Here is a 27,921-nt window from a genome sequence, read left to right on the forward strand (position 1 = left end):
TGAATAAAACTCCTAAAAGACTCAGCACCAAGAAGTGACAACTAGTGTGAATTGATGAGGGCAGGGGCAAAAATGGGACGTTTGAGTGAGGGAACATGCATTTGTCTTCATGCCTCTGTCATTCTCAGCCTTGGAGACAAACCACACCATTTTCCCTTCCCCCTACCACAGTTATACACAGTCAGTCTCCCCTGTCATTTCCAAGGCACCCAAGTTGGAAATTCAAGGAATTTCAACAAGGCATTTTCATATGGAGCATAAGGACTCTGACTAAGAGCTGGAGGTGGAGATGGGCCCAGTTATGGATGGTGAACTCAAGTCAGAAATGGGAGAATCTGAAGGATCCAGGAATTTCAGGCAACAGTGTGGGATGCCTCTATATCCAGTTCTTCCTTCTTCCGATTTTAAGTGTTTGTTTCCCTAAAGACTCCTCTAGAAACCCTTTTTTTTCCCTGATTTTTAATATAAAATTGTCTTTCTTAAACATTGTTAAATCAGCCTGATTTGGATTTTTAAAGTGTTTCTGAGCTAGCATTTTCTTTAAGAAGAATTCTAGCCCTGGCTGGCATAGCTCAGTGGATTGAGCATGGGCTGCGAACCAGAGCATCGCAGGTTCGATTCCCAGTCAGGCCACATACCTGGGTTGCAGGCCACGGCCCCCAGCAACCGCACATTGATATTTCTCTCTCTTTTTCTCCCTCCCTTCCCTCTCTAAAAATAAATAAAATCTTTTTTAAAATGCCAGAAAAAAATAATAATTCTTCCCTGAGCTTCAGCCTGAGTCAGCTTCTCACCTTCCTCCCTGAACATGAGCTTCAGCACATGCTCCAGCTTCTCCACAAGCTACTGGTCCCTGGGCTCCATGTACTTGCCCAGCTACCGGGTCCCGCCGATCAGCAGCACAGCCAGTGTCTATGCAGGTGCTGAGGGCTCGGGCTCCTGGATCTCCATGTCCTGTTCCACCATGTGTGGGGCAGCTGGGGGCCTGGCTGCAGGGATGGCCGGGGGCATTCAGAGCAAGGAGACTATGTAATGCCTGAATGACTGCCTGGCCTCCCTGGAGAGGGTGAGAAGCCTGGAGGGTGGAGATCAAAATCCGGGAACACTTAGAGAAGAAGGGACCCCAGGTCAGAGGCTAGGAGCATTTCAAGACCATCGAGGGCCTGAGGGCTCAGATCTTTGCAAATTCTGTGGACAATGCCCACATTGTTCAGATTGGCAATGCCCATCTTGTTGCTGGTGACTTCAGAGTCAAGTATGGGGCAGAGCTGGCCATGCGCCAGTCTGTGGAGAATGACATCAATGGGCTCCGAAAGGTCAGTGACACCAATATCACTCGGCTGCAGCTGGAGACAGAATGAGGCTCTCAAGGAGGAACTGATCTTCATGAAGAACTACGAGGAGGAAGTAAATGGTCTACAAAACCAGACTGCTAACTGGGTTGACCATGGAGTTGAATGCCCTCAAATCTCAGGACCTTGACAAAATCATGGCAGACATCTGGGCTCAGTATGACGAGCTGGCTCGGAAGAACCAAGAGGAGCTAGACAAGTACTGGTCCCATCAGACTGAAGAGAGTACCACAGTGGTCATCTTGCAGACCTCTGAGATAGGTGCTGATGAGACGATGCAGAGCTGAGACAGTCCAGTCATTGGAGATCAACCTGGACTCAACGAAGAATCTGAAAGTCAGTTTGCAGAACAGCCTGAGGGAGGTGGAGATGTGTTATGCCATGCAGATGGAACAACTCAATGGGATCCTGCTGCACCTGGAGTCAGCTGGCCCAGACCCTGGCAGAGGGGCAGTGCCAGGCCCAGGAGTATGAGGCCCTGCTGAACATCAAGGTCAAGCTGGAGGCTGAGATTGCCACCTACCGCAGCCTACTGGAAGAAGGGGAGGACTTCAGTCTTCTTGACACCCTGGACAAGAGCCCCTTCTTACAAACCATCCAAAAGACCATGACCTGCAGGATTGTGGATGACAGTGGTGTCTGAGGTCAACGACACCAAAGTTCTGAGGCATTAAAGGCAGCAGAAGTGGGGCACCTTGGAGGGGGCAGGAGGCCAGTTAAAAGTTCAGAGTTCATTGAGCATTAAAAGTAATAATAATTCTTCCCTAAAAGTTAAGCACATTTAAAATATTAAAGGTACACTTATTTTCTGTAAGTTTTGTGAATATTTGTGAATATTTGCTTAGGCACCTGTTTATAAACCATCAGAGTCAAGCTCCTTTAACTTGAGAGGTAATTATTAACAATCTCTAGATGTAGGGAAATATTTCACACTTGCACAAAAGAGGTAAAGGCTGTTTTAAATTCTAGGCATAAACACAAAGAGAGCTTATAGCTTCAATTGTGTGACTTCAGCCATGGATCAAAATACACAAAGGCTCACCTATCCGGTTCTCAAACAGTCCCTTCACAGTGGGCATCAAATATCTGGTTGATTGAATTGAGCTCACAAAAAAGCAAACAGGCAAACAACAACAAAACAGATTCTCTGCCATCTGTCATCAAATAGGAAATGTCTCATCCATCCAACAGAGATCTCCAACTCAGACAACATCAGCAAGTTTTTTCATTGCTGCCATTAATGGCGAATAATTGATTGGCCTTGCATAAACCAGAAACAAGAACAAAACCATGAAACCAGAAAATAATGCCTCACTGGAATACATAGTTTTATCAGTGCTTGGGAATTGCTTTGGAAGCCAATAAAAGACATGTCTGGGCTTAAGCAGCCCACAGGTGTATTTCTCAAGCAAGGCAGTTTAATTGGCTCTGTCAGGTAAGTCCATTTGGACATCTCAAAGGGATGACCTTGAAAGAGCTGAAGTAAATTCTTGAATTTAAAGCAGAAAGGTAAAATCTTGACTGTCTTGCAGACATAAAATAAGCTCATGCCTGGAAAGCCATCAACTGTAACCTTGGCATTCTCTTTTCCACTGGGCAGGAATTATATGCATCTTTATCAGACAAAAAAAAAATCACAAATTAATCTGCCCCATGGAGTTGTAAAATAGTACAGTCAACACAGAGTCAAAGGTGCAAGCCCAGCACTGCTCCAAAAGAACACTTAGATATCTTTGCTTATTTCTGCTCCCATGTTTTGCCTATCACTTTTCTTCTTGTGGTAGGACTAGGGTGCCAAAGACAAGAAGTTTTCATTTATGATAACAGTAACTTCAATATTTTAAATTGCTACTGAAGCTGAGCGCTTTGGTAGATAATGTCTTTCTGCCCCTTCTCCCCCATAAACTTAGTTTCTGTACTCTGAATCACCCTTAGAATTAAATCTGGCTCATTCTTTCTTTTCCTTCCTTCCTTCCTTCCTTCCTTCCTTCCCTCCTTCCTCTTTCTTTCTTTCTTTCTTTCTTTCTTTCTTTCTTTCTTTCTTTCTTTCTTTCTTTCTTCTTTCTCCTTTCTCTTTCTCTCCCTTTCCTTTCTTTCTTTCCTTTTCTTTCCTCCCCCCGCCCCCAAGCTGGTGTGGATTGAGTGCAGGCCTATGAACCAAAGGATTGCCAGGTCCATTTCTAGTCAGGGCACATGCCTGGGTTGTGGGCCAGTAGGGGGTGTGCAAGAGGCAACCACACATTGATGTTTCTCTTCCCCTCTGTCTAAAGTAAATAAAATCTTTAAAAATAAAAAATCTGGGCTTTTTTTACATTAAAATTGAAATTCCAATTCAACATTGCTGTAAGGATTTAACATTAAAAACAAGTACATTAGCGACTTAAAAATGCTAATCTTTAGTTTGCTTTGAAGCAGATTTTTGCTTGCTAGTTCTCAACAGCAAAATGATGCTAGGAAAATGTTTTAGAAGACAGAAATTCTCCCTGAATGCAAGTCTAAATGCTTAAAAGGGATTAAAGGTTTTAAAGACCCAAATTAAAATAACTCAATATTAGCAACATTTCATTTGAATCCTAAAAGATTGACATCATAAACATTACATACTTTTTAGAAAGATGGCCGAGAAATCTTCCATCCTAGATCACTGTAAGCACCTGGCTGTGGTTCATCCACTACCACCTTCTCTGTTCTTCTAAATCCTTAGTTTCCATCTGGGCAACACTAAAAGCACTGTGAGGAAAAGAGATTCAGAGATGGATGCCCATTTCTCCTGCAGTTCCTCTCAACATAGCAATTAGGCAAATAGTGAGAAAAGGGTACATAATCCATACCTTATAGTCCCCACAAGGCTTTATCCAATTTGAAAAACTAAATAAAAATGGATAGCCCTGGCTGGTGTGGCTCAGTGGATTGAGTGCTGGCCTGCAAACTGAAAGGTCACTGGTTTGATTCCCAGTCAGGGAACATTTCTGGGTTGCAGGCCAGCTCCCCAGTTGGGGGAATGTGGGAGGCAAATTATCAATATATCTCTTGCACTCTGATGTTTCTCTCCTTCTTTCCCTCCCTTCATTCACCTCTTTCTAAAAATAAAATCTTTAAGAAGAAAAGATGCCAGTTCTGTCCAATATGCCAACATTTCAATAAGGTATTTATGACATAGAATCTTTACTTTTCTATCAGTATGTGCTGAAGCTACAGATGTTGATACAGTAACCAATCTTGTGGCTGATTAATGAGTTGAAATGCCTATGGAAATACAAATAAAGGCAGTCAACTTCCTCCTGGGTAAATTCCCCAGGTGTCTTGTAGACAATGTCCCACAAAGCTCTTGCATCCTCTGGATGCACGATATCAGAAATGTCCAGACCTTGAGGGCTACAGGGTACAGACCAAAGAAATTCAGTACAGTCCATAACAGTCTGTTTTGCATGCAGTCCACAGAGCATCTGCCCAGAAAAGATTAAACGCATTGATGGTTAAGGGACTGAGATAAGTCAAAAGTTTTATGAAACCAGGTTCCAATTATGGCTGCATTAGTCTCTGTTCCATTTGCAAGGAATAAGGGTAGACGGGTGAAATCTTCTGAAACACTCTCCAGAAGACTGTCTCCGAGATTTGACGGAATCTAAACAAGAAATGGCTTCAGGGTCTCTGTGTTCCTTTCATTCCTAGGAGAGTAGAGAAAAATCACTTCTATGTTGAAGCCTCCCACTTCCACAAGTCCTTGTAGCTTTTCAGCCGCAATAAATGAGCTCAGAAGTTTAGAATACTCTTTGAGATTAGTGTAGGAGAATTTATACAGGGAGGTAAACTATATGAAGTCCATTGTTTACACAGAAGGAATGCAACCTTTTGAGGAGCAACATCTTATGGCAACTTTGAACTAGGGAATTCTTCCAGGTGGAGTCGGGACAAGTTGAAGCCCGCATCCTGAGGTATTCTAATTGTTTCTGCAGAGGGGTGGCCCCTATAAAGCAGCCTTTAAGCCTTGAGATTGCACTGTATATGGGAGTCAATTCTGGTGTATCGCAAGAATCTATGCTCCATTAAATGCTGTGATGATGCTATCACCCATTCCAACTCCAGGAATCATTCTTAAGTCTGGATCCTAAACTGCTCAGACTGAGTCCCCCTGCCAAAGCCTGCTGCAGAATCTTGCTGTGGAGAGCTGCCTTTTAGCCCCCTACCACCGCTGCTGCAGTTTAAAATTGCCCACTCGCCCTGCGGCCAGACAGGAAGCTTCCCTGGCGCCGATTCCAACACAGTAAAGCAACTGGGGTCACCATTTTACTAAGGGCCTTTTCCCCTTGGTTTATTCTTGCTTGTGATGGGCCTGCCCTGGCACTGAGAGGAGTGAGGAACATGGGAGGAAGAACCCAGGACACCTTTGGCTACCTGCGGGAAGTGGGTTATAGCACCAGAAAGGAATGTTTATGGCACAGTAATGTGTGGGCTCGTCTGTCAGTTTTAAAGGCACCATATGCTTGCTATCAGTCCCTATTTTCCAGACTGCAGTTTCTCCTCTATCAATAGGCCTTTTAATGAGAAATAAAACCTTTATTCCTATGGTTTTAATGCAGACTTAGAAAGAGGTAGTTATGGTAATGAATGGTTTAATCAGGGCATTGGAATTAAATAGGTAAAAACTAAAACATTGCTCTGATTTGGCCTGACTTGCCAGTAGGTGTTATTTTCCCATTCCTTTATCTGATAAGTCCATTGAAAAAGAACTATTTTGGGGTCTCATCCCCAGAAATTATTGGCAAACCTGTCTTTCATTTCCCTTGCTTCCCCAGAAGATACAGGGGAATTTTTCCTGATCGAAGTTTAGGTCTAGCAAAACCCTTTGGGTGACAGGGGCATGGGTCAGGAAAAGCAATATCCAGAAAGGGGAAGATGATGTGTCAGCATTGGGCAAAGGTGAAGAGGACAAAGCCTGAGCCTGGAAGAGGTGGATAAATATTTGGAAATGCTATGTTGTCACTGTTTTCAGAGGGGTCAACATTTTTGGCTAGGGTGAAAGAGAAGGTAACATCTAGAAAGCACCAAGACAAAGGATGTGTTTGGATGAACTTGTTCCTCTGGCTTAATTCCTTCTGGAGCAGGTGAGGATCATGTGAAGCCTGTTAAGGGTAAGGTGGAGCTATATCCAGGGTAACTGAAGTTTCTAAGGGCTAAGACACTTCCTAGCTCTGACTAGTTTCTGTGTTTCTTCATCTTAAACCTTTCCCTACTTTCCAACCTGAGTATTGCTTCCCTGAAGCAGAGCTGTTTCTGCTGACCCACACCCACCATAACGCAGGCTGTGCTGCTCCTTTGCTGTACCTTCCTGTCCCCAGTGGTTGGCTGCCTTTCCCAGAAATGCCCAGCAAGGGGCCCTTACCTGCCTGCTGTCTTTCACAGAAACAGGCATTTTCTTTTTTTTTCAAGATTTTATTTACTTAATTTTAGAGAGGGGAAGGGAGGAAGGGAGGGAGAGAAACATCAATGTGTAGTTGCTTCTCACATGGCTCCCACTGGGGACCTGTCCCAGGCATGTGCCCTGACTGAGAATCGAACCAGCAACCCTTTGGTTCGCAGGCCCATGCTCAATCCACCGAGCTACGCCAGGTGGGGCAGAAACAGGCATCTTCTGAACATGCTCTCCAACCAGATCCCTCTCCCAGATCCCAAGACCTGCCAGGATCTCTTGCACACAGCCCCCTGCTTAGCCCCTCTGCCTGGGTGTCTATCCTACTTAGCTCTGGAGGTGGTCCTGGAGGAGGTTGGCTGCCCAGCTGAGGCTCACATTTCTGCTGCTTCAGCTTGTTAGGGCGGGAGGAAATGATACCACTGAAACCCTCATTCATGAGAGTAAAAGGCAATGAGAGGAAGGGATTGTCAATGCTAAGGTCATTCTGAGGGATCTGGGGGATCCCCAGGGAGCTCAGATAAATTCAAAATGCAGATACTCACCCTGAGGGATGTACTGATGCTGGTGAACACGCCCACTGGAGTAACTGGTCTGGCAGTTAGTTCAGAAGGTAATTAATTGAGTTTGCTAAGAAGCTATGCCCCGTGTTGCTGGTGACACAAGTCAAAGCTTTTGCTGTCATCCCCTATAACTGCAAGTATGAGTCTTGTGAACATATTGAAGAATTAGGCAATAAGCTGAAGAAACCTCTAAGATCTCCCAGTGTCTATGGATGATGACAATATAATTTATCAAATGGTCCAGGGTTATTCTGAGGTACTTTATGGGCCAGTTGATTCCAGAATTTGTCCAGGTTTACTTCAGCTATTCAATTCCACTTAGCTGACAAGTCTCTTCCTGGGACTGTGTTCAAGGATGGGATATGATAAGTAGTTAGAGATTTTGGAGAGCAATTGGGACAGAAGTATGCTCTTTATCCCAGTGTTAAAACACATGTGACTGGTGTGAGCCTTGCCCCTCTCCACTTAGCAGTTCTCACTCCCTATTTCTATTCCCTCTTCCCTTTTCTTTCTTTCTGTTCTCATATACTGGGCATGTAATATGTTTTAAATATGAGTGGTATTTTAACAATTTCTCATTCATTTACCCTGTCCCAAATCCCCAACTAGATGCTGTTATAGCTTGCTCATATAATTTTTAAATTAAAAAGGGAAATTTTAAAAAGAGCAAATAGTCAATAAATGTACATCTAATCTCTTCTGATTCTGAATCTCCTGGCTTCTGTCATGATCCAGAGTGGGAACATGGCAGGAACCTGTAGGAGATGCCAAAGAACAGGGTCTTAGGTATTGAGGTCAAGGGTTTGACAAGGGGACAAGCTTTGAGCAGCCAGTACAAATGGACAAGTATTTGCAGAGATTGCATCTGTTACTGATCATAGGGGAAAGCAAATAGCTCCTTTACTCATGGAGTGTTACTAGAGAAATGGGCAGCATGGAAGCAAGTAGCTGCCAAACTCACCAAGGCAGTCTCACTTCTCAGTGACTGGACTGTCTGGTAACTTGGGGCCCCCTATAAGCGGGTGGCAATAAAGTAGAGGAAGTCCCTGGTAACCTGAAGATGGAGAAGGCCAAGTGTGGACAACTGAGTTGCATTTCCTGTTTCTTAGGCCTTTACCTAAAAAGAAGAGAAGCTTAAAGTTGTTGGATGAGGTGTGCCCTGAGTCCTGGGCTTTTTCAGACCACGTACCTTAGGGAAACTGTACATTTCTGGTTGTTGTTTTTTTTCCTCTCTCTCTCCAGCATACTCTAGTCCAGACATGAGTGGCTTCAGACTCATCATGATACCACTTGAGCTGCTGCTTTGCTACCTCCTGCTGCACCCTGTTGATGCCATTTCATATGGAAACCAGACAAATATTCTGATGCATCTTCCCTCATCCTTGGAATCCTGGCCACCCTCCTCAGGCCCCTTGCTCTGCCAGGCCCTGCTCCCAAAGTCCCTGCCCGGCTTTACCCATATGGCTCCTTTACACAAGTTCCTGGTAGGCCTGTCACTGATGATCGCCCTCAAGGAAGCTGGCTGCCATGCTGATGTCCAGACCCTGCAGCTTCACCTTTACCGCCAGGGGGGTATAAATGCTACACAGATCCTTACCCAACATCTTCAAGGGCTGGAGAAAGGCAGGAGCGCAGAGAGGGGAGTGTCAGTGGATACCCTGGCTTCTGCTCTGCAGCTGTTGGCCAGGGAGCAACTGGGCCCAGGGAGGGCCCGACGCTCCTTCACCGCTGAGGACTGTGATTATAAACAGGAGCAGGCTGTGCACAATATAATCCAGTGGTTGCCAAGAGTGGGAACATTCTATAACCTGGGCACAGCTTGGTATTATGCTACTCAGAACTGTTTGGACAAGGCCAAGGAACGAGGCCAAGATGGGGTCATAGATCTGGGTTATGACCTTCTAATGACCATGGCTGGACTGTCAGGGGGGCCCACGGGACTAGTGGTCAGCAGTATGCTTAAACCTGCAGTGAAGGCTGGGGTTCAACGGTTGATCCAGTATTACTATGAGAAAGAGGCCAGCACCCCTCCTTCAGAGACCAGCAAAGAGGGTGTGGGCACCCCTCATGTGAGTGACATGGCAGAAACAACTACCACTGGCCCTTTGATGTCTGAAGCAGTAAATTCATTTTTTTTCTGGGGGTGACTCTTATTCAACAACTCAGATCCCGGGAATGAGAGTTTTGGAGTACAAAAAAATGGTAAACACAATAAATAAATTTAATATTCTATAAGCTGTGTTCAGAATTCAAATCTCTGATTTCTTATGGGGAGGAAGGCAGTGCTGTAAAAGGTAGGAATTTTGAAGTTTGGGGTTTGGAATCAAAGGGTTTGATTTTGAATCCAGGCTCCACTTCCACTTGTTTGAGCCTCAGTGATCACTGACTAGTAACTTCTTTCTCCAAACTCAATTTTAAAAATTTCTAAAGTGGGGAATGATTTTCACCTCAATGGGTTTTGTGGAAATTAAAAACGATATAATGAACCTACAGTACATAGCACGTACTTCAGTACCTCGGCACACAGTTGAGGGGTTTTTTGTTTTGTTTTGTTTTGTTTTGTTACTACTTCAGCCCTCCCCTTCCTATCTCAGAGTGTTGAAATTCCGGTCCCACCTCTTCAAATTGAGTCCTAAGCGTTTCACGGTCCGAGCTAATATCGGTTCCGTAGCGACTAAGCGAGTTCCCGGAAATCAGCAGTTTCAGTTCTGCGATATTACATTTATTGGACTCCTCCCTCCGCAGATCTGGGGCGGTGCTTACTTGAGGTTTCTCACCAATCGCTGGAGCTGGAGGTGTGGTTTCCGCTCCGCTTGTCCCGCCCCACGGAGTGGAAGGGGCGGTGGCAGTGCCAAAGAACTCAGCCTGGGGAAGGGCTTGGCCAATGTTGGGGTGCGGGGCTGGGAACGGTGAGCTCTAAGGTTCAGCTTCCCACTCAAACCTGCTACCAGGGGGACGGGTCCAAGAAACTGGACGAAACAGGTCGGGGAGTGAGGCTCTTGTGACCTAGCTCCCTCTGGAAAACGGAAGGCCTGGAGGGAACGAGGACTGAGACCCTAACCAGGTACGGACCCTGAGAAAACGCGGGATTGGGAGGGGATGTGCGATTTCCTTCTGGGAAGTGCGGCAGGTTCCAGAGGCTGTGTCCTGAGGGGGTCAGCCTCTGTCCCCACATTAAAATAGGAGCTGTTGCCTGGCTGCATCCTGATCAACCCTTTCTTGTCCGGTCTAGCTCCCCAAACCTAATGCCCCCTTCCTAAAATTCGTCTACAGCCTCCGAGACCCGAAGCTTGGCATTGTGGCATTGTGGCATTGGTTTAGTCTTAGCCAACGCTTTTAACCTGGTCTGGATTATTTTTGATCCTCACCCCCGCCCCACACCCCCCCCCCAAAGGTCAGTGTTTAAGGGTAAGTACTATTTATCATACTTATTTGTTATGTTAAAAATGACAAGATACAGAAAAGTGAAATTATTGGCCTAAGATCACATACAAAAGAAGTTCATTTCAGAAAAGCTTATTAAACACAGTATATACCTAAAAGAGAGAGAGATAATTGGAGAAGTAAGTACATAAGTGTCACAGCCCTTAACCTCAAGTGTTTGCAATCCATTTGAAAAACAAAACAGGTTTTTGTTTTCATATTTAAACCTTAGGATTTACTTGCTGCCTTACCCTTTGCTTTTATTTCTTGTTTTTGTTTTGTTTGCTGTTTTTCCTCTTTTGTTTCTCATTCTGCTTTACTCTATTAATATCAACAACTAGTTCCTTGAGAACTGGGGCTTCCTTGTTTTTTAAAAAGCAATATAGGTGTACATAGTTTAAAAAGTCAAACATTACTAAAAGGATTAAAATGAAAAATAAGAAACCCTGCCCAATCCTTTCCTTCCTCTGTCCCTAATTCCTAGAGGTAGAAAGGGAGCTCATAACTATTCATTCTGCATGGGGAGAAAAATTCTTCCAGCCTAGTCTTTTTCTTTGATTTGTAATAAAATCATGTGACATTTTTAGACCACTGATGTACATGTTTGTTCTTTTCTGTTAGGCTCAGGCTGCAACAAGAATAAGTTTTAATTTCCTAAACAGACAAATGGCAGTAGGTGGAGCAAGCTAGGGAGAAAGATTCTCTGCTCAGTCTACTTGATGACAGGCAGAAACCAGTTTTGATTTTGAATGAAATTTCTGGGTCTCTGACAAAGTTGATAATCCACATGAAGAACCAGAGATCAACAGAAGTCATAAGAGGTGACACCACCTTAGGGATTGAGTGACCCCTTGCACAGCATTTAAACATGTGGAACGTAGCCGGAGCTCTGCCTTCCTGCATGGAGAGCAGTGTACCAAGCGTGCCTCATCTCCAAGGAGGGTCCAATTCCCGATAAAGCTTTGGGACCGGGAGTCATACTGAATTGAAATAGATACTTAGGACCCACACCACCTCTAAACACTCCAGCGTAAACAAATGCATACATGTACAAATTTAAAATAAATTTATTGGGGAAGATAGATAAAATAAAAATGGTAGAAATATCATCAGTGTTTGTTGAAGATGGAGGATGGATACATGGATGATCCTTCTACTATTCACTCTACTTTGGTGTGTGTTTGAAAATTACTATTAACACAAAAGGCCCACATATTGGAGCTCTTTATTAGTACTCCCTGAAAGAATATGTACCAAATTAATAATATGGATTTCTGGAGAGGAGGGAAGGGGATGAAGATTGGAAGTGGGGTCAACTAGATACCCCTTTTTATTCTTACCTGTATAATTACAAATTTTCAATTTGTAATAATAAAGTATCATGAGACTGTGGATGGTTTAGTTCAGCAAAATTTACATTTGGGAACTTGAATCCAGACTCAGATCCCAAATGGCGCAATGGGAGATGCTGCAGAATCTCGACAGCCCATTTCAGGATCAGCTGCACCAGCTCTACACAAATAGCCTCCTGCCGATGGACATTCGACAGTACTTAGCTGTCTGGATTGAAGACCAGAACTGGTGAGGTCCTCAGGAAGCTGGGAGGTGGAAGATAAGGAAAATGGTTTCTTTCTTCTGAGCCCCCAGGATCCTGGAGACACCAAGGGCAGGAAGGGGTTAGAAGGCCTCAAGCCAGTAGCAATCCTGCAGAGACATTACTAATCTTTGTCATTTCTGGCCCCCAGGGAAGAAGCTGCATTGCGCAACAGTTACCAGGCTAACATGCTATTCCTCCACTTCTCGGACCAACTAAACTATGAGTGTGCCCGCTGCAGCCAGGACCCTGAGCGCTTGTTGCTACAGCATAACTTGCGAAAATTTTGTCGGGACATTCAGGTACTTGGAGAAGCTGGTGATAACAAGGTAGGAATGGGAGCTGTTAGAGAAGTATGGTTTGGGGTATGGAACAGGACCTGGAGATGCAAAGGGGCAGGCATGGATCTGGGGAAAGGGGAACAAAGCCTGGACTTGGGGAGTCACTGGTAGAGAGAAGGCCATTGTTAGGAAGAGGCTAGGGTTTGGGGACCAGTGGTGAAAGGGGGAAGGGCTTGGGACGCTGAAGGAGGGGGAAGCACTGCTTTGCTGGTAGGAAGGTTCATTGAAAGCAATTGAGTTCTATCAATACTCTTTGCCTTCTGCAGGCCTTTCCCGGGGGTCCTATCCAGTTGGCTGAGATGATCTTTAATCTCCTTCTGGAGGAAAAAAGAATTCTGATTCAGGCTCAGAGAGCTCAAGTGGTGAGAACAATTTGCTGGTGATAGTGAAAGCTCCTGGAGTAGAGAGGGACCATGGAAAGAACTCAGAAAATTTGTCTCTGAATAAGATTCCCCAATAGCCTATTATATAATTTCAGGCCTGGATTTGAGGAATGAAATGGTAGAGTTGAATGTGCTCAGAGCCTCTTTATTTCAGGAGCAAGAGGAGCCAGACCTCCAAGCACCTGTAGAGAGCCAACAGCATGAGATTGAATCCCGGGTCCTGGAATTAAGGGCTATGATGGAGGTTGGTAGCTGTGGCAGGAGCTAGGGTGGGCAGGACTCGGCCTGCCTCCTCCCACAGAAGCAGCCTTATCTGGGTCTCGTTCCTGCTACAGAAGCTGGTAAAATCCCTCAGCCAACTGAAAGACCAGCAAGATGTCTTCTGCTTCCGATATAAGACCCAAGCCCCAGGTAGGAAGCACATTGAAGGGTGGGGGAGAAAGACAGGTACTAGCTGGAAGGCCAAGGGTGGAAGAGAGGCCCCAGTAAACAGTAAACACCTTTGGCTGCACCCCACTGGCTGCAGTCCTGCTGCCATGCAAAGCTAGAAGTGCCAGGGTAGTTGTGGAGGTTGGGCTGGAGGTATGGCTGAGGGACAGCTGGTGAATGTTAAAGGAGATGCATGGGAAACTGCCTTAGCAGATAGAGCGGGCTCCTCTTTCAAGCAGGACAATTCAGAATTCACCTGAGGGCACAGAGGTGCCTGTGCTTTGCTTTGGTTCCCTTCTTCTCCCATCAGAATTCCCCCTTCCTGAATTCCCCCTTCCTGACTCTGACTGAGGTCTGGGCCAGGAAGGTAAGGGGAAGGAACCCTAGGCCTGAGCATTTGTATCACTTCCTGCTCCTGCATCCAGTGAGGACAGCTTCTTTGGACCCCCATCATACCAAACAGAAGCAGCTTCTGCAGGAAACTCTCAATGAACTGGACAAAAAGAGAAAGGTGGGAGGCAAAGGACAGAGGGAGTGGGCAGCAGAGAGCTGGGGAAAATGAAGGACCTGGGAGCCCTGGCCTTTTAGCCTTGGCTTCTTTGTCCCTTTATCCCCAGTTGAATGGCGGAAGGGGGTGGTGAGAGATGCTCAGCACTTACTTATGTCTTTCTTAGGAGGTGCTGGATGACTCCAGAGCACTGCTAGGCCGATTAACTACCCTAATTGAGCTACTGCTGCCTGAGCTGGAGGAGTGGAAAGCCCAGCAACAGAAAGCCTGCATTGGAGCTCCCACAAATGGAGGGTTACAACTTCTCCAGCTAGAGAAGTGGTAAGAGGCACCTTCCTGCCTTCATGTTCACCCAGCCCTTGTCCTAGCCACCGCCCTGTGATTTGTAAGCCGTAATACCCTATTGTATGGCAAGAGGTATTGCTCTCCTGAATCTCTGCTCCCCAGAATGATCCCAGCTTCCTCATCTGACTACAACTGCACTCTGATCTTCATTCTCACTACCCAGGAAGCCCAGGGCCCTTCCCCTCCCTCCCTCCCTCCCTCCCTTCCTTCCTTCCTTCCTTTCTAATTTATTGATTTTTTTTGAGAGAGAGAGAGAAAAGGAATATCAATTTGTTCTACTTATTTATGCATTCACTGGTGGCTTCGTGGATGTGCCCTGACTGGGGATGGAACCTGCACAATACTATAACCAACTGAGCTGCCTGGCCAGGGCCAGAGCCTTTCCTTTTTAATTACTTGAGAAATATATCTTCACTTTTTTGTGTGCAATGAGTATAATGCAAAAAAAAAAATTTTGCTCACTGCTTTCCTACCCAAATATATCTGCTGTAACATTATTAAACAAAAATTGAATCACACTGTTCATACTGGTTTGAGACATGTGTGCTTCTTTGCCTTGTTTTCATTTAATAGTTTATTAACCCATGTTACTTGCAGTGGTTGCATTAGTTCCTTCTATGGAGGTAACAGTGTAACTGATGGACTCTTTATTTTGGGACATTATTTTGGTTATTTTTAATTTCTTGCTATTTTTCCAGTAAACTTTCTACTTTATATTAATTTTGTTTGTTTTTGTTTTTAAAATATATTTTATTGATTGTGCTATTATACTTGTCCCATTACCCCCCCCTTTATTTATCCACCCTGCACACCCTCTCCCACCCACATTCCCTGCTTTAGTTCATGTCCATGGGTCATAAGTTCTTTAGCTTCTACATTTCCCATACTATTCTTGCCCTCTCCCTGTCTATTTTCTCCCTACCATCTATGCTACTTATTCTCTGTACCTTTTTCCCTTCTTTCCTCTTCCCAATCTCCTGTTGCTAACCCTCCATGTGATCTCCATTTCTGTGGTTCTGTTCCTGTTCTAATTGTTTGCTTATTTTGTTTTTGTTTTAGGTGTGGTTCATAATTGTGAGTTTGCTGTCATTTTACTATACATGGTTTTTATCTTCTTTTTCTTAGATACGTCCCTTTAACATTTCATAAAATAAGGGCTTGGTGATGATGAACTCCTTTAACTTGACCTTATCTGGGAAGCACTTTATCTGCCCTTCCATTCTAAATGAAAGCTATGCTGGATAGAGTAATCTGGGATATAGGTCCTTGCCTTTCATGACTTGGAATACTTCTTTCCAGCCCCTTCTTGCCTGTAAGGTCTCTTTTGAGAAATCAGCTGACAGTCTGATGGGAACTCCTTTGTAGGTTACTGTCCCCTTATCTCTTGCTTCTAGGATTCTCCCCTTCATTTTTACCTTGGCTAATGTAATGATGATGTGCCTTGGTGTGTTTCTTCTTGGGTCCAACTTCTTTGGGACTCTCTGAGCTTCCTGGACTTCCTGGAAGTCTATTTCCTTTGCCAGATTGGGGAAGTTCTCCTTTATTATTTGTTCAAATAACTTTTCCACTTGTTGCTCTTCCTCTTCTCCTTCTGATAACCCTGTAATTCGGATGTTGGAACGTTTAAAGATGTCCTGGAGGTTCCTAAGCCTCTCCTCATTTTTTTGAATTCTTATTTCTTCATTCTTTTCTGATTGTATGTTGTTTTCTTCCTTCTGGTCCACTCCATTGATATGAGACCCAGCTTTCTTTCCATCACTATTGGTTTCCTGTGCATTTTTCTTCATTTCTCTTATTGTAGCCTTCATTTTTTATCTAATTTGCTACCAAAGTCAACCAATTCTGTGAGCATCCTGATTACCAGTGTTTTGAACTGTGCATCTGATAGGTTGGCTATCTTTCAGTTGCTTAAAGTATTGGTTCTGAGGCTTTCATTTGTTCTTCTGTTTGAGCCTCTTTTTTTTTTGTCACACTTGTTACGTATGAGGGGCGGAGCCTTAGGTGTTCACCAGGGCGGGGCACCCTAGTCCCTGTGTCATATCGCTGTATGTGGGGGCAGGGTCCAAGAGGGAACAATGGCACTTGCTCCGTTCTCCATGGGACTTCAGTCCCTTCCGCTGTTTTTTCACCAGGGAAACTGGGCCTTTCTGGTGCTAATTCCCATGTGGGTGGGCTTGTGCACCCCGTGGGTCTTTCTAATGACCTCTCCTGTGAGGCTGGGAGTCTCCCCCTGTGTCTCAACCCCCACAGGTGTTTTCAATCAGTGCCTTGAGGCTCTATTTCCTGGCGCTGGGACCCTGGGACCACATGGTCAGCCAGCTGCCTTGGACGCAGTGCCTTGCTTCACAATCTCTGCCTTGCTGGGTCTGCTTGTTGCCACCCCTTGGCCGGGGTCTGCCAGCTGCTGCTTGTGCACCCAGAGTCCGCCTGCTGTGGTCCTACATGCCTGGGATGCCTTACACAGGTCCCCCTTCTCCACCTGGCTGCCCGACTCTGCCCCTTTTACTAATCTGGATGAACATGTCTATTTTACCTCCTTGGTTGTCCGACTTTCATACAGTTCAATTTTCTGTCAGTTCTTGTTGTTATTCTGTTTCTAAATTGTTGTTGTCCCTATCTTGGTTGTGTGAGGAGGCACAGTGTGTCTACCTATGCCTCCATCTTGGCCAGAAGTCACTTTATATTAATTTTATTGTGATGTAAGAAAAAAGGAGGAGGACTTCCAGCAAGATGGAGGCATAGGTGGACGCACCATACCTCCACGCACAACCAAGATTGGAACAATAACAATTTAGAGGCAGAATAACACCCAGAACTGACTGAAAATTTATCTGAATGGAAGTCGGACAGCCAAGAAGTTGAAATAGACCCATGTATCCAGACCAGTAGGAGGGGCGGAGAACAGGGTGCATAAGGCAACCGGGAGCGCATAAGGCATCTGGGGCGCACAAGATTGCAGCGGGTGGACCCTGAGTACTCGAGCGGCAGCTGGCAGACCCAGTGAGGCAGTGATTGTAGAGCAGGGCAGAGCGCGCAACCCAGGATCCCAGAGAAGGGACTGAGGTCCCACAGAGAACGGAGCTACCACCATTGTTCCCTCTCGACCCTGCCCCCACATATAACGTCACGGTCTAGCGACTGGGGTGCCCAGCCCTGGTGAACACCTAAGGCTCCACACCTCACCGTAACAGGAGCAACCAGTCAAAAAAAAAAAAAAAGAGAGGGATAGAGAGAGAGAGAGATGGCTCAAACAGAAGCACAAATCAGTGCCCCAGAGCTCATCCTTTTGAGCGACCAATAGATAGCTAACCTATCAGATGAACAATTCAAAACACTGGTGATCAGGAAGCTCACAGAATTGGTTGATTTTGGGCGCAAATTAGATGAAGAAATGCAGGTTACCATAAAAGAAATGAAGAAAAATGCACAGGGAACCAACAGTGATGGGAAGAAAGCTGGGACTCAAAACAATAGAGTGGACCAGAAGGAAGAAAGAAACAACCAAACAGGAAAGAATGGAGAAATAAGAATTCAAAAAAATGAGGAGAAGCATTGGAACCTCCAGGACATCTTTAAATGTTCCAACATCCGAATTATAGGGGTACCAGAAGGGGAAGAGGTAGAGCAACAGATTGAAAACGTATTTGAACAAATAATAAAGGAGAACTTCTCCATTCTGGCAAAGGAAGTAGACTTCCAGGAAGTCCAGGAAGCTCAGAGAGTCCCAAAGAAGTTGGACCCAAGAAGAAACACACCAAAGCACATCATCATTACATTAGCCAAGGTAAAAATGAAGGAGAGAATCCTAGAAGCAAGAGATAAGGGGACAGTAACCTACAAAGGAGTTCCCATCAGACTGTCAGCTGATTTCTCAAAAGAGACCTTACAGGCAAGAAGGGGCTGGAAAGAATTATTCCAAGTCATGAAAGGCAAGGACCTATATCCCAGATTACTCTATCCAGCATAGCTTTCATTTAGAATGGAAGGGCAGATAAAGTGCTTCCCAGATAAGGTCAAGTTAAAGGAGTTCATCATCACCAAGCCTTTATTTTATGAAATGTTAAAGGGACGTATCTAAGAAAAAGAAGATTAAAAAAAAACCATGTATAGTAAAAGGACAGCAAACTCACAATTATTAACAACCACACCTAAAGCAAAACCAAAAGAAACTAAGCAAACAATTAGAACAGGAACCACAGAAATGGAGATCACATGGAGGGTTAGCAACAGGGGAATGGGAGGAGGAAAGAGGGGGAAAAGGTACAGAGAATAAGTAGCATAGATTGTAGGTAGAAAATACACAGGGGGAGGGTAAGAATAGTATGAGAAATGTAGAAGCTGAAGAACTTATAAATATGACATGAACTAAAGGGTGGGGAAGTGGGTGGGAGAGGGTGTACATGGTGGAGAGGAGTAAAAGTGGGAAATGGGACAACTATAATAGCATAATCAGTAAAATACATTAAAGAAAAAGGAATGTGTCCTTAAACATACTTGAAAAATACCTACTGTTTTAAGTATTTTCTCATGAGGAATTTCATTATAATTTAATCTTAAAAATATACAGGTAAAGTAAAAACAGGTATATAGGGCTTTACATACATGAACAGTATTTCAATTATTTAAATAACCTCGTAGCTACATCTTTATTTACATTCCTAATTATCTCTGTAACATAAGTTGCCAGAAGTGGTATTTCTGGGTTCTAATCTGTACCTTTCCTTGCTGGTGATGATGGTGTTATTGTGTTGATTTTTTGTTTTATTGTGTTTTGTTTTGTTTTGCTTGAGAGTATATTTATTACAGCTGGGGACAGTGAAACAAGGAAGTGCATAGGATAGAAGAAGCACCAGGAGAGAGCCCAGGCAGGGCTGCTTTGGCTCTCTGGAAACCTTGTAGGAAAAAAGTGGGCCCAGGCAGGGCTGCTGTCAGCTCATTGTAGAGTCAGAGAAAACAGGGCCTTGGAGGCAGGGTCAGGGGGTTAGCATGGGACGAGCTGCTGCTGCCCATTGCTCCCCTCGTTGCAGGTCTTGCAGGGTCCCTTAGAGTTTAGGGGAGAAGAGGACTGGTAAGGCGAGGGTGTGGGCGTGCTCACAGGAGGAGAGCACACCTCACCTTTTTTCATTGTTTTTAATAAAAAGATCTTTATTGCTTTTTCTCATTATAAATATAATGTATACCAATTGAAAAAATTTCAGATAACACAAAAAAGAATGTAATAATCACCCATCTGTATAATCTAATCACACAGAAGTAGGTACCCTCTGTTCATGCTTTTACATACTTTTTCCAGATTTTTCCTGTGCATATATACCAAAATAACATCTATTTTAAACATAAATTGAATCATATCATATCTAGCCCTGACTAGTGTGGTTCAGTTGGCTGCGGTTGACCGCAAAGCAAAAGGTTGCTGGTTCAGTTGCTGGTGGGGGCACGTGCCCCCGCCGCGGGTTTGGTGCATGGTCAGGGCATGGGCGAAGGCAGCCAGTCGGCTCTTCTTTCTCATGTCGATGTTACTCTCCCTCTTCTCCCTCCCTTCCCATGTCTCCAAAACTAAATAAATAAAATCTTTTTTAAAATCATGTATCTGTACTACCTTACAATTTTTTTAATTTAATATTTTTGGATGTCTTTCCATGTTAAATATTTGAGCCTGCATCATTATTTTTAATGGTTGCATAGTATTTCATGATGTGACTATGCCATAATTTATATACCTATTACCAGTCGTTTCTAATTTTTCTACTACAAATGACAAAACTATGCTCTTCCTGGTACATTTGTCTTTGTCTATGTGTCTGATTATTTTCTTAGGATATATTTCAGAAATGGAATGCTGTAAAATGTAAGCACATTTTTTGAGGCTTTTAAAAAATAGTTTCCAGCTGCTATCCCAATTTATGTGCTTATATGTGGTATAGGATTGTTTTCCTGTCATATTGCCTGTTATTACTTTTCTTTTTGTACTTTCTTTAGACAGAAAGTGTAGGAGGCAAAAGTCTGCATCATGCAGCCAGACTGCCTGGGCTGACATCCAGCTTCATTCCTTCCCAGCCCTATGACCTTGAGCAGTCGCTTAACTTCTCGGTGTCTCGGTTTTATCATCTGTGAAATAGGGAAAATACTAGTGCCTACTTCATAGGGTTTTTGCAAGGATTAAATGCTTTAACATGTGTAAAGCACTTAGAATAAATAGTACATGTCAAGCATTATATGAAAGTTAGCTTTATTATGTTAACCGTTACCAGTTTTAATGTGAAAGTAGCTTTGATTTTCATTTCTTGGATTATGAATCATGTTCTTTTTTTGTCCCAATCAGTTTCTAAATCTCCACATTTTTAAAGGGGATCTCTTAGAGCCTGTTTGGGGGCTCCAGGAAACCCATGGATCCTCTTTCCTTGGATTCTATCACTCAGGTTCACCGAAGGAGCAAAGGTCTTGTTTCATCTGCGGCAGCTGCTGAAGGAGCTGAAGGAATTGAGTCTCTTGGTTACCTATGAAAATGACCCTCTGACCAAAGGAGTGGACATGCAGGAGGCCCAGGTTATGGAACTGCTGCAGCGTCTGCTCCACAGGTTTAGAGGCCAAGGAGGGGCTGCTAGGGAGGGCAGAGGGAAGGAACAAGGGGAGCCATTCTTACAGATGCTAAGCTATATCTTCTCTCCACGTCTCTCTTCCCAGGGCCTTTGTGGTAGAAACTCAGCCCTGTATGCCTCAGACTCCCCATCGACCCCTCATCCTCAGGACTGGGAGCAAGTTCACTGTCCGAACAAGGTTAGCATTTCAGAATTTACTCCTGATTCCTTTTTCCAGACCTTGCACTGTTTGCTTCCTAGCTTTACAGATCTTTCTGCTCTTGGCGGTTTCTTTTCTTTCTCCCCCTCAATCAGCCTACCTCTTCTCATCTCTTCCCTTATCTTTTCTGAACATCTGGTCTATCCAGGGAATTGAGGTTGACCACTTCTCTCATCTACCTCTCTTCTCCCCAGGCTGCTGGTAAGGCTCCAGGAAGGCAGTGAGTCACTGACTGCAGAAGTCTTTATTGACAGGTGAGTTGGGCCGGTGAAAGGCAGGACCACGGAGTGGCCAGGACGTGGGCTGATAGGGCAGGGGAGACATCCACCTCATAGAAATAACAACTCATCCCTTTTAGGGGCACTTAGTATGTGACATGCACCTGGTCAAATACTCATTTAATCATCTAGGAACCCCATGAGTTAGATACTATCGATGCACCATTCAAATCAGAGACCAAGGTGAGAGAGACGGCGTCTCTTGTGGAAGTCCGCATAGCTAGTGAGCTGCAGGTTTGGGTTTGAACTGAGGTCTGTCTCATCCCAGAGCCAGATTCCTCATTTCTACACTGTTTTCCTTCCCAATGTTTATATATTTACATTTATTCATTCATTTATTTGTTTATCTATTTATTTACTTATTTTTCTGTTTTGCATTTCTTTTCAGGAATCCTCCTCAGTCACAAGGGTAGGTACCTGAGAAGAATGCTGTGAGCATGTGTGCACTGTGTGACCCGCACGGTCACGTGTGGCCGCCACGACAGGGGCACGAATGAGGAGGAGGCTGACTGGGTGGCATATAAGCAGAGGGAGGTGGGGACTTCTGAAATGAAGTGGAACTTCTGTTGCTTTCCTGCTGAATTTTAGAATAACTCTGTTCCTGTCCCTCGTACCTCTTCTTCCTCCTGGAACAGCTTCCGGAAGTTCAACATTCTGACCTCAAACCAGAAAACTTTGACCCCCGAGAAAGGGCAGAGTCAGGGTTTAATTTGGGACTTCCGTTACCTGGTAAGAAGGGCTGCTGGCTTAAGTTTCTAGGCTAGTGGAACAGGCTGGGGCAAGTTCCCAGGCCTTGGGAAGTCTTGAGGGCAAAACAGGGGTCCCAGGGACACTGAGGTCCTTCCTCTGGCATCCTCTCTCCTTCCTTCTCTTCACAGACTCTGACGGAGCAACGTTCAGGAGGTTCAGGAAAAGGCAGCAATAAGGTGAGGCCTGGACAGGGGGTTGGGGAGTAGGAGGAACGTACCAAAGGACCCTCTGATCGCTGTGTCTTTGGCTGTCCCAGAGCCTGCTGGGTGTGACAGAGGAACTGCACATTATCAGCTTCACGGTCAAATATACCTACCAGGGTCTGAAGCAGGAACTGCAAGTGAGTGAAGATGCAGGGCAGGGAGAGAAGAAACAGGTTTGGGAGAAGGCATAAGGCGGGGTTAAACAGAAACCTCTCAGGGGGAAATATTACCCCTTCCCCCTACCAAGTGTCTGCAGCTAAAATCATCACAGCCACCTGTGTGATTCCTGTCCTCTCCCCAGACGGACACCCTCCCTGTGGTGATTACCTCGAACACGAACCAGCTTTCAATTGCTTGGGCCTCAGTTCTCTGGTTCAATCTGCTCAGCTCAAACCCCCAGGTAGGAGGCAGGGCCAACAGGCAAAGGATGGTTGGTTAGGAGGGGTGTGGCAGGCTGGTGTGAGGGTGCTGCTCTGAGCCATGCTGTCCTCCCCCCACTCCTGCAGAATCAGCTGTTCTTCTCCAGTACCCCCAAGGCCCCCTGGAACTTGCTGGGCCCTGCTCTCAGTTGGCAGTTCTCATCCTATGTTGGCCGAGGCCTCGACCAGGACCAGCTGAGCATGCTGAAGGGCAAGCTGTTTGGTACAGACCTCCTTTTCTCTCAGCCCCAGCCCTCTGTCCTTTCCATCCCAGGAGCCCTGACTTGTCTCCTTTCATTGTCTGTCTGTCTGTCTGTCTGTCTGCCACAGGACAGAACTCTGGGAAGGAGGGTGCGTTGTTGTCCTGGGCTGACTTCACTAAGGTAATGCCCTGCATCCTGGGCAGTTAGATCTTAGTCCCCAGCCCAGACTCCTGCCCCGCCCCCGTCACACCTTCCCCACTTCAGGGGCAGCTCCACATCTCTTCCTGCCTTTCCGTTCCTCCTTCTCCTCCTCCAGCGAGAGAGTCCCCCTGGAAAGCTACCATTCTGGACGTGGCTAGACAAAATTCTGGACCTGGTACATGACCACCTGAAGGATCTTTGGAAAGATGGGTAAGATCGACAGCCTCCCTCTCCCCTGGCCCAACTCCCTTTGGGGGTTTGAGAATGGACTCTGTGCGCCCTCATGTGGTAAATAGGGAGCGGGAGCAAAAACTGGTTCAAGGCCACACCCCCTCACAATTGCAATCATAGTCAGAGCCAGTATTTGTCAAGCACCTTTGTGCTCCAGAGCCTGCTGGGTGCTTTCATGAATTCTGTCACGTAATCCTTAAACCATGCTACGTGGTGGGTGTTGCCACCCTTGTTTCAAGTGAGGAAATTAAAGAACTTACCCAAGGGGCCAAGTTTCGATTTAAACCCAGGCTTGCCTGCCTCTGAGCCTGTGCTCTTTGCCCCACACCGCCTGCCCATTTGCACAGCACTTTGCCTTTAATAAGGTGCTTTTGATCCATGATGCCTCACTGAACCCTCATACCTCTTCCAACCCTGGGAGGTGGGTATCGTCAGTGAAGCGAAGTGACTTGGCCACAATGGTACAGTTTATAAGGAGCAGAGCCAGGGCCAAAACCTGGCACTCTCTCCCCATCCAAGGAATCGAGGGGCAGGCAGGTCTCTCAGCTGCTTTCTCTGCTTCAGACGCATCATGGGCTTTGTAAGCCGGAGCCAGGAGCGCAAGCTGCTGAAGAAGACCGTGTCTGGCACCTTCCTGCTGCGCTTCAGTGAAACATTGGAAGGGGGCATCACCTGCTCCTGGGTGGAACACCAGGATGATGGTCAGCTGCTCTGCCTTGCTGTTCCCACTGCCTTTCCTTTCTGCCTTCTGCTTGTCCTTGGTTTCCCCGGCTCTGTCCTGGACCCCTCAGCAGTTCTGGGGCTGGGCAGGCATGGTGGGCAGCTCCCAGGCCCAGCCTCTTCTCTCAAGCCTGCCCACTTCCATGTCCACTGTCCAGATAAGGTGGTCATCTACTCTTTGAAGCCCTTCACCAAGGAGGTGCTACAGTCACTCCCGCTGACCAAAATCATCCACCACTACCAGCTGTTCACTGAGGAGAACATACCCGAGAACCCGCTGTGCTTTCTCTACCCCCGTATCCCCCGCGATGAGGCTTTCGGGTGCTATTATGAGGACAAAGGTGAGAGTCATCAACATGCTTCACTGGTAGATTGCAGGCATCCAAAATTCCAACTCATTCCTTACAAACACGGGAAAACCAATAACCAGAGAAGTTAAGGGATTTGTTTGTGGGACACTGCTAGTTAATAAGGAGATATGACTGTCACGACCATCGGTCTGTGTCCAGTCCACTGACCTCACCACCCCTTATGTGCATCCCCCACAGTTAATCTCCAGGAACGAAAAAAGTACCTGAAACACAAGCTCATTGTGGTCTCTAACAGGTGAGTTGGGAACTCCTCAGCCACCCTTCACCCTTTCTGGCTGGCATAGGGACCGGACCTGCCCCCTCCCCATCTCCCTGGCCTTTTCTCCTACTCACTCATACTCTCCAGGCCTCTAGGTTTCTTCCTGCTCTTCTGGTCTCTCTCTCCTCTGTCACCCTGCTGCCATCCTTAGGTTGTCTCCCCAGGAGCTCCCCAATAATAGTGGTCGTAATCACTGATGTTAACAGGCATCTGCTTGATGCCAGACATGGTGCAAGATACTTTTAGAACATTTTTAAAAATGTAATCCTTATGAGCCCTGGCTGGTGTAGCTCAGTGGATTGAGCGCAGGCTGCGAGCCAAAGTGTCGTAGGTTCGATCCCCAGTCAGGGCACATGCCTGGGTTGCAGGCCATGACCCCCAGCAACCGCACATTGATGTTTCTCTCTCTCTCTCTCTTTCTCCCTCCCTTCCCTCTCTAAAAATAAATAAATAAAATCTTTTTTAAAATGTAATTCTTATGAGAATTCATATGAGTAGGAACATTTAATGAACATTTATTAAAAGTACCAAAAAAAAAAAAGTACCAGGCACTGGGATAAAACTGTGTGTTCATTCTCTCATTTACTGTCTTCACAGTGGTCCCGTGAGACAGACACTATTACTGCTGTGTTCAGCTAAGGGAACTGGGGGTTGGCGGAGTGAAGGGCCAAGATGAAGGCTCTCGGCTACTGTCAGGTTCCAGTGCCCTGCTTTCAGCCATCCTCCCGCCTCTCGAGCATTATTATGTATTGTTCCCATTTTACAGATGATAAATCTGAGGCTCAGAGAAGTTAATTAACTTGCCTAAGGTCATCCAGCTAGTAAATGATAAGATTCAAACTCTGGCAAAGCCAGTGCTATTTTTTTTTTATTTAAACTTGTATTTATTGATTTTACAGAGAGGGAAGAGGGGCAGAGAGAGAGAGAGAGAGAGATCAATATGTTGTTCCACTTCTTTATGCATCTATTGGCTGATTCTTGTATGTGCCCTGACTGGGGATCGAACCTATGACCACCTTGGTGTTTCAGCACAATGCTCTAACCAACTGAGGACCAATGCTCTAACCAATGCTCTAACCTACCTGGCCAGGGCAGAGCAAGGCTCATACTCTTAAGCCGTCTTCTGTATTACCGTCTTACAATGGAGAGGTAGCCTCTGTTTGCTCTACCATTCCCCACTTCGCCTACACAACTGAGCCCTCTCCCTTTGTCTGTATTGGGATATCCAGGCAGGTGGACGAGCTGCAACAGCCACTGGAGCCTAATCTGGAGCCAGAAGTGGAATCACTAGAGCTGTCTCCAGGACTGGCACCAGGGCCAGAGCCAGAACTAAGCCTGGGGTTAGAGCCACTGCTAGAGGCAGGGCTGGACCTGGGGCTGTCACTGGAGCCCATACTAGGTACGGTACGAGAGCCAAACCTGGGACCAGAACTGAGGCTGGAACCTATTCTGGAGCCTATTTCACAGCCGGCGCCAGAGCTGGAACCAGATTTGCCCCATGACCTGAGACACTTGAACACTGAGGAAATGGAAAGTAAGTGATGAGATGGGGCTAGGGAAGCGGGGGGGTACCTTCCCTTTCCCAATTCCGCTCCCTTACCCATTACAGAAAAGGCCCAGATCTAAGCTCCTCCTTGGAGAGGAGGCTTATTTCCTTGTAATTCCTTTCATTAAGAAACTCACACCAACCGCTGCCCCACCTAAGTGCCCCCTCAGGCCCTTCTAGCCGTCACTTTCCTTGCTGGGTTAGGAATTCCTTGCCTAGGATCAGGGCCTGACTTCTTCCTCTGGACTACCCAGTCTTCAGGAACAGTATGAAAATTGAAGACATCATGCCAAACGGAGACCCACTATTAGCTGGCCAGAACACCACGGACGAGGCTTACGTCTTCCACCCAAGCCATTTCTACACAGATGGGCCCCTGATTCCTTCTGACTACTAGGAACTGTGTGTCCTCTGTTCTTCCCACATCTTTTACCCCCACCAACCCCCACATCATGATGTCGTTCTCCAAGGATGGGAAATCAGGCATGTGCCCCTTCTAAGCTGGGTGAACCCTGTGACTTGGGGTCAAAGGTACAAGCATAGTGTGGGCCGATGTTGGGCATTGCTCTGACTAGGACCCTGGGGGCTGCCTGCTGTGCTGGGATGTATGGTGGTTTTAGGAGCAGGCCAGGACAGTGTGGAGGTGCATGGAGAGTTCAGAGGAGTTGCTTCTTTCCAGTATGGAAGGATTTCAGCATTGTAATAGCTGGTAAGACCAGCCCAGTGCCCACTAGCGCTGACCCGTGGTGGGGAACTGTTACAGGACAGGACTCCATCTTCCCCTCATGTCTAGGTGAACCCTTTCCTTTCTTCTTCCCCTCACTCCCGACTCAGGTCCTGGATTTCCTCTTTTCCTGCAGGGACTGAGAGCTTCCTGCCTCAGCCACCATGGGCAGCTCCCCCTCTGAGGAAGGGAGTAAGGGGTAGACCTCCTCTTCTTACCAGTCTCCTCCTCTGCTCCCCAAGCTGGCCACACCCATTCCCCCCTCAAAAAAACCATCCCACCAGCCTCATGTGTCTGTGAAGCTTTGCACAATAACTCACTCTGCCCAGTTTCCACTTTCCCAGTGCTTAGGAGGCAAGTCACTCTTGGAAGCCAGGGGTGGTACGGTTGCTGGAAATTCAGGAACTGCTTTTTATAGTATGGATAGAATTTGGTATTTTTACAGAGGAAGAGAAGACCTGGGTCTTGTATATTTCTCTATTAAGATATCATCCCTTTCTTTTGTACAATATGTTGTTTACCTGAAAAGATGGTTTCTGTTCCTTGGGCATGGACCTGGAAGTCCCTGGAACTTAGAACCTCGAGGGTTCATCACGGAGCTCTGGACCACGGCGGGCCTTGGCCACCCTCAGAGAAGCCTTGGGACGGCTTCTGTTGCTTTACTGTGTGCTTCTAGTAAAACTCGAGATGTGAGCGAAGCGAGGCCCTGTACATGCTCCTGCCTGGTATGTTAGAGTAATTTTCAACCTTTTCATCTTATGGCATGTATAAACGAATTACTGAAATTTTGTAGCACACAAAAAACAATTTTTTTTCTGATCTAACAAAAACAAAAATGTAGGTATAATTTTGATTCATTCACACCAGACA

The 27,921-nt window shown here is 45.9% G+C and overlaps 2 protein-coding genes and 2 pseudogenes across 7 annotated transcripts; 3 read left to right on the forward strand and 1 right to left on the reverse strand.

Moving 5' to 3' along the window:
* The first annotated feature begins 788 nt into the window (after nucleotides 1-788).
* On the forward strand, nucleotides 789-2,065 carry LOC114513725 (annotated as a pseudogene).
* Nucleotides 2,066-4,443: 2,378 nt separating this feature from the next.
* Nucleotides 4,444-6,765, reverse strand: LOC114512985 (annotated as a pseudogene).
* Nucleotides 6,257-9,556, forward strand: APOF (apolipoprotein F). 4 transcript variants are annotated; one of them, XM_036018807.1, is made up of 3 exons: nucleotides 6,274-6,457; nucleotides 8,568-9,351; nucleotides 9,382-9,556. In XM_036018807.1, the coding sequence occupies exons 2-3, from the start codon at nucleotides 8,585-8,587 to the stop codon at nucleotides 9,470-9,472; spliced, it is 858 nt and encodes a 285-aa protein (XP_035874700.1). In that variant the 5' UTR covers nucleotides 6,274-6,457; nucleotides 8,568-8,584; the 3' UTR covers nucleotides 9,473-9,556. The 4 variants fall into 4 exon arrangements, with proteins under 4 accessions (XP_035874699.1, XP_035874700.1, XP_028388722.1 ...); XM_036018806.1 differs by having other exon boundaries at nucleotides 6,257-6,380; nucleotides 8,568-9,556; XM_028532921.2 differs by having other exon boundaries at nucleotides 8,568-9,556.
* A 618-nt stretch (nucleotides 9,557-10,174) lies between these two features.
* Nucleotides 10,175-27,887, forward strand: STAT2 (signal transducer and activator of transcription 2). Of its 3 annotated transcripts, XM_036018802.1 has the most exons (25): nucleotides 10,175-10,404; nucleotides 11,220-11,225; nucleotides 12,182-12,329; nucleotides 12,494-12,644; nucleotides 12,950-13,045; nucleotides 13,221-13,310; nucleotides 13,402-13,477; nucleotides 13,921-14,006; nucleotides 14,170-14,324; nucleotides 20,768-20,926; nucleotides 21,033-21,125; nucleotides 21,341-21,400; nucleotides 21,813-21,833; nucleotides 22,060-22,153; nucleotides 22,303-22,350; nucleotides 22,431-22,514; nucleotides 22,679-22,777; nucleotides 22,884-23,019; nucleotides 23,127-23,179; nucleotides 23,316-23,410; nucleotides 23,996-24,132; nucleotides 24,310-24,492; nucleotides 24,700-24,757; nucleotides 26,011-26,315; nucleotides 26,582-27,887. In XM_036018802.1, exons 3-25 carry the CDS (start codon nucleotides 12,199-12,201, stop codon nucleotides 26,722-26,724), a joined length of 2,553 nt encoding a protein of 850 aa, XP_035874695.1. In that variant the 5' UTR covers nucleotides 10,175-10,404; nucleotides 11,220-11,225; nucleotides 12,182-12,198; the 3' UTR covers nucleotides 26,725-27,887. The 3 variants fall into 3 exon arrangements, with proteins under 3 accessions (XP_035874695.1, XP_035874697.1, XP_035874696.1); XM_036018804.1 differs by lacking the exon at nucleotides 11,220-11,225 and having other exon boundaries at nucleotides 10,175-10,389; nucleotides 12,192-12,329; XM_036018803.1 differs by lacking the exon at nucleotides 11,220-11,225 and having other exon boundaries at nucleotides 10,176-10,389; nucleotides 12,186-12,329.
* The last annotated feature ends 34 nt before the right edge of the window (nucleotides 27,888-27,921 follow it).

This window comes from Phyllostomus discolor, chromosome 2, assembly GCF_004126475.2.
Source record: "Phyllostomus discolor isolate MPI-MPIP mPhyDis1 chromosome 2, mPhyDis1.pri.v3, whole genome shotgun sequence".
Taxonomy (NCBI): domain Eukaryota; kingdom Metazoa; phylum Chordata; class Mammalia; order Chiroptera; family Phyllostomidae; genus Phyllostomus; species Phyllostomus discolor.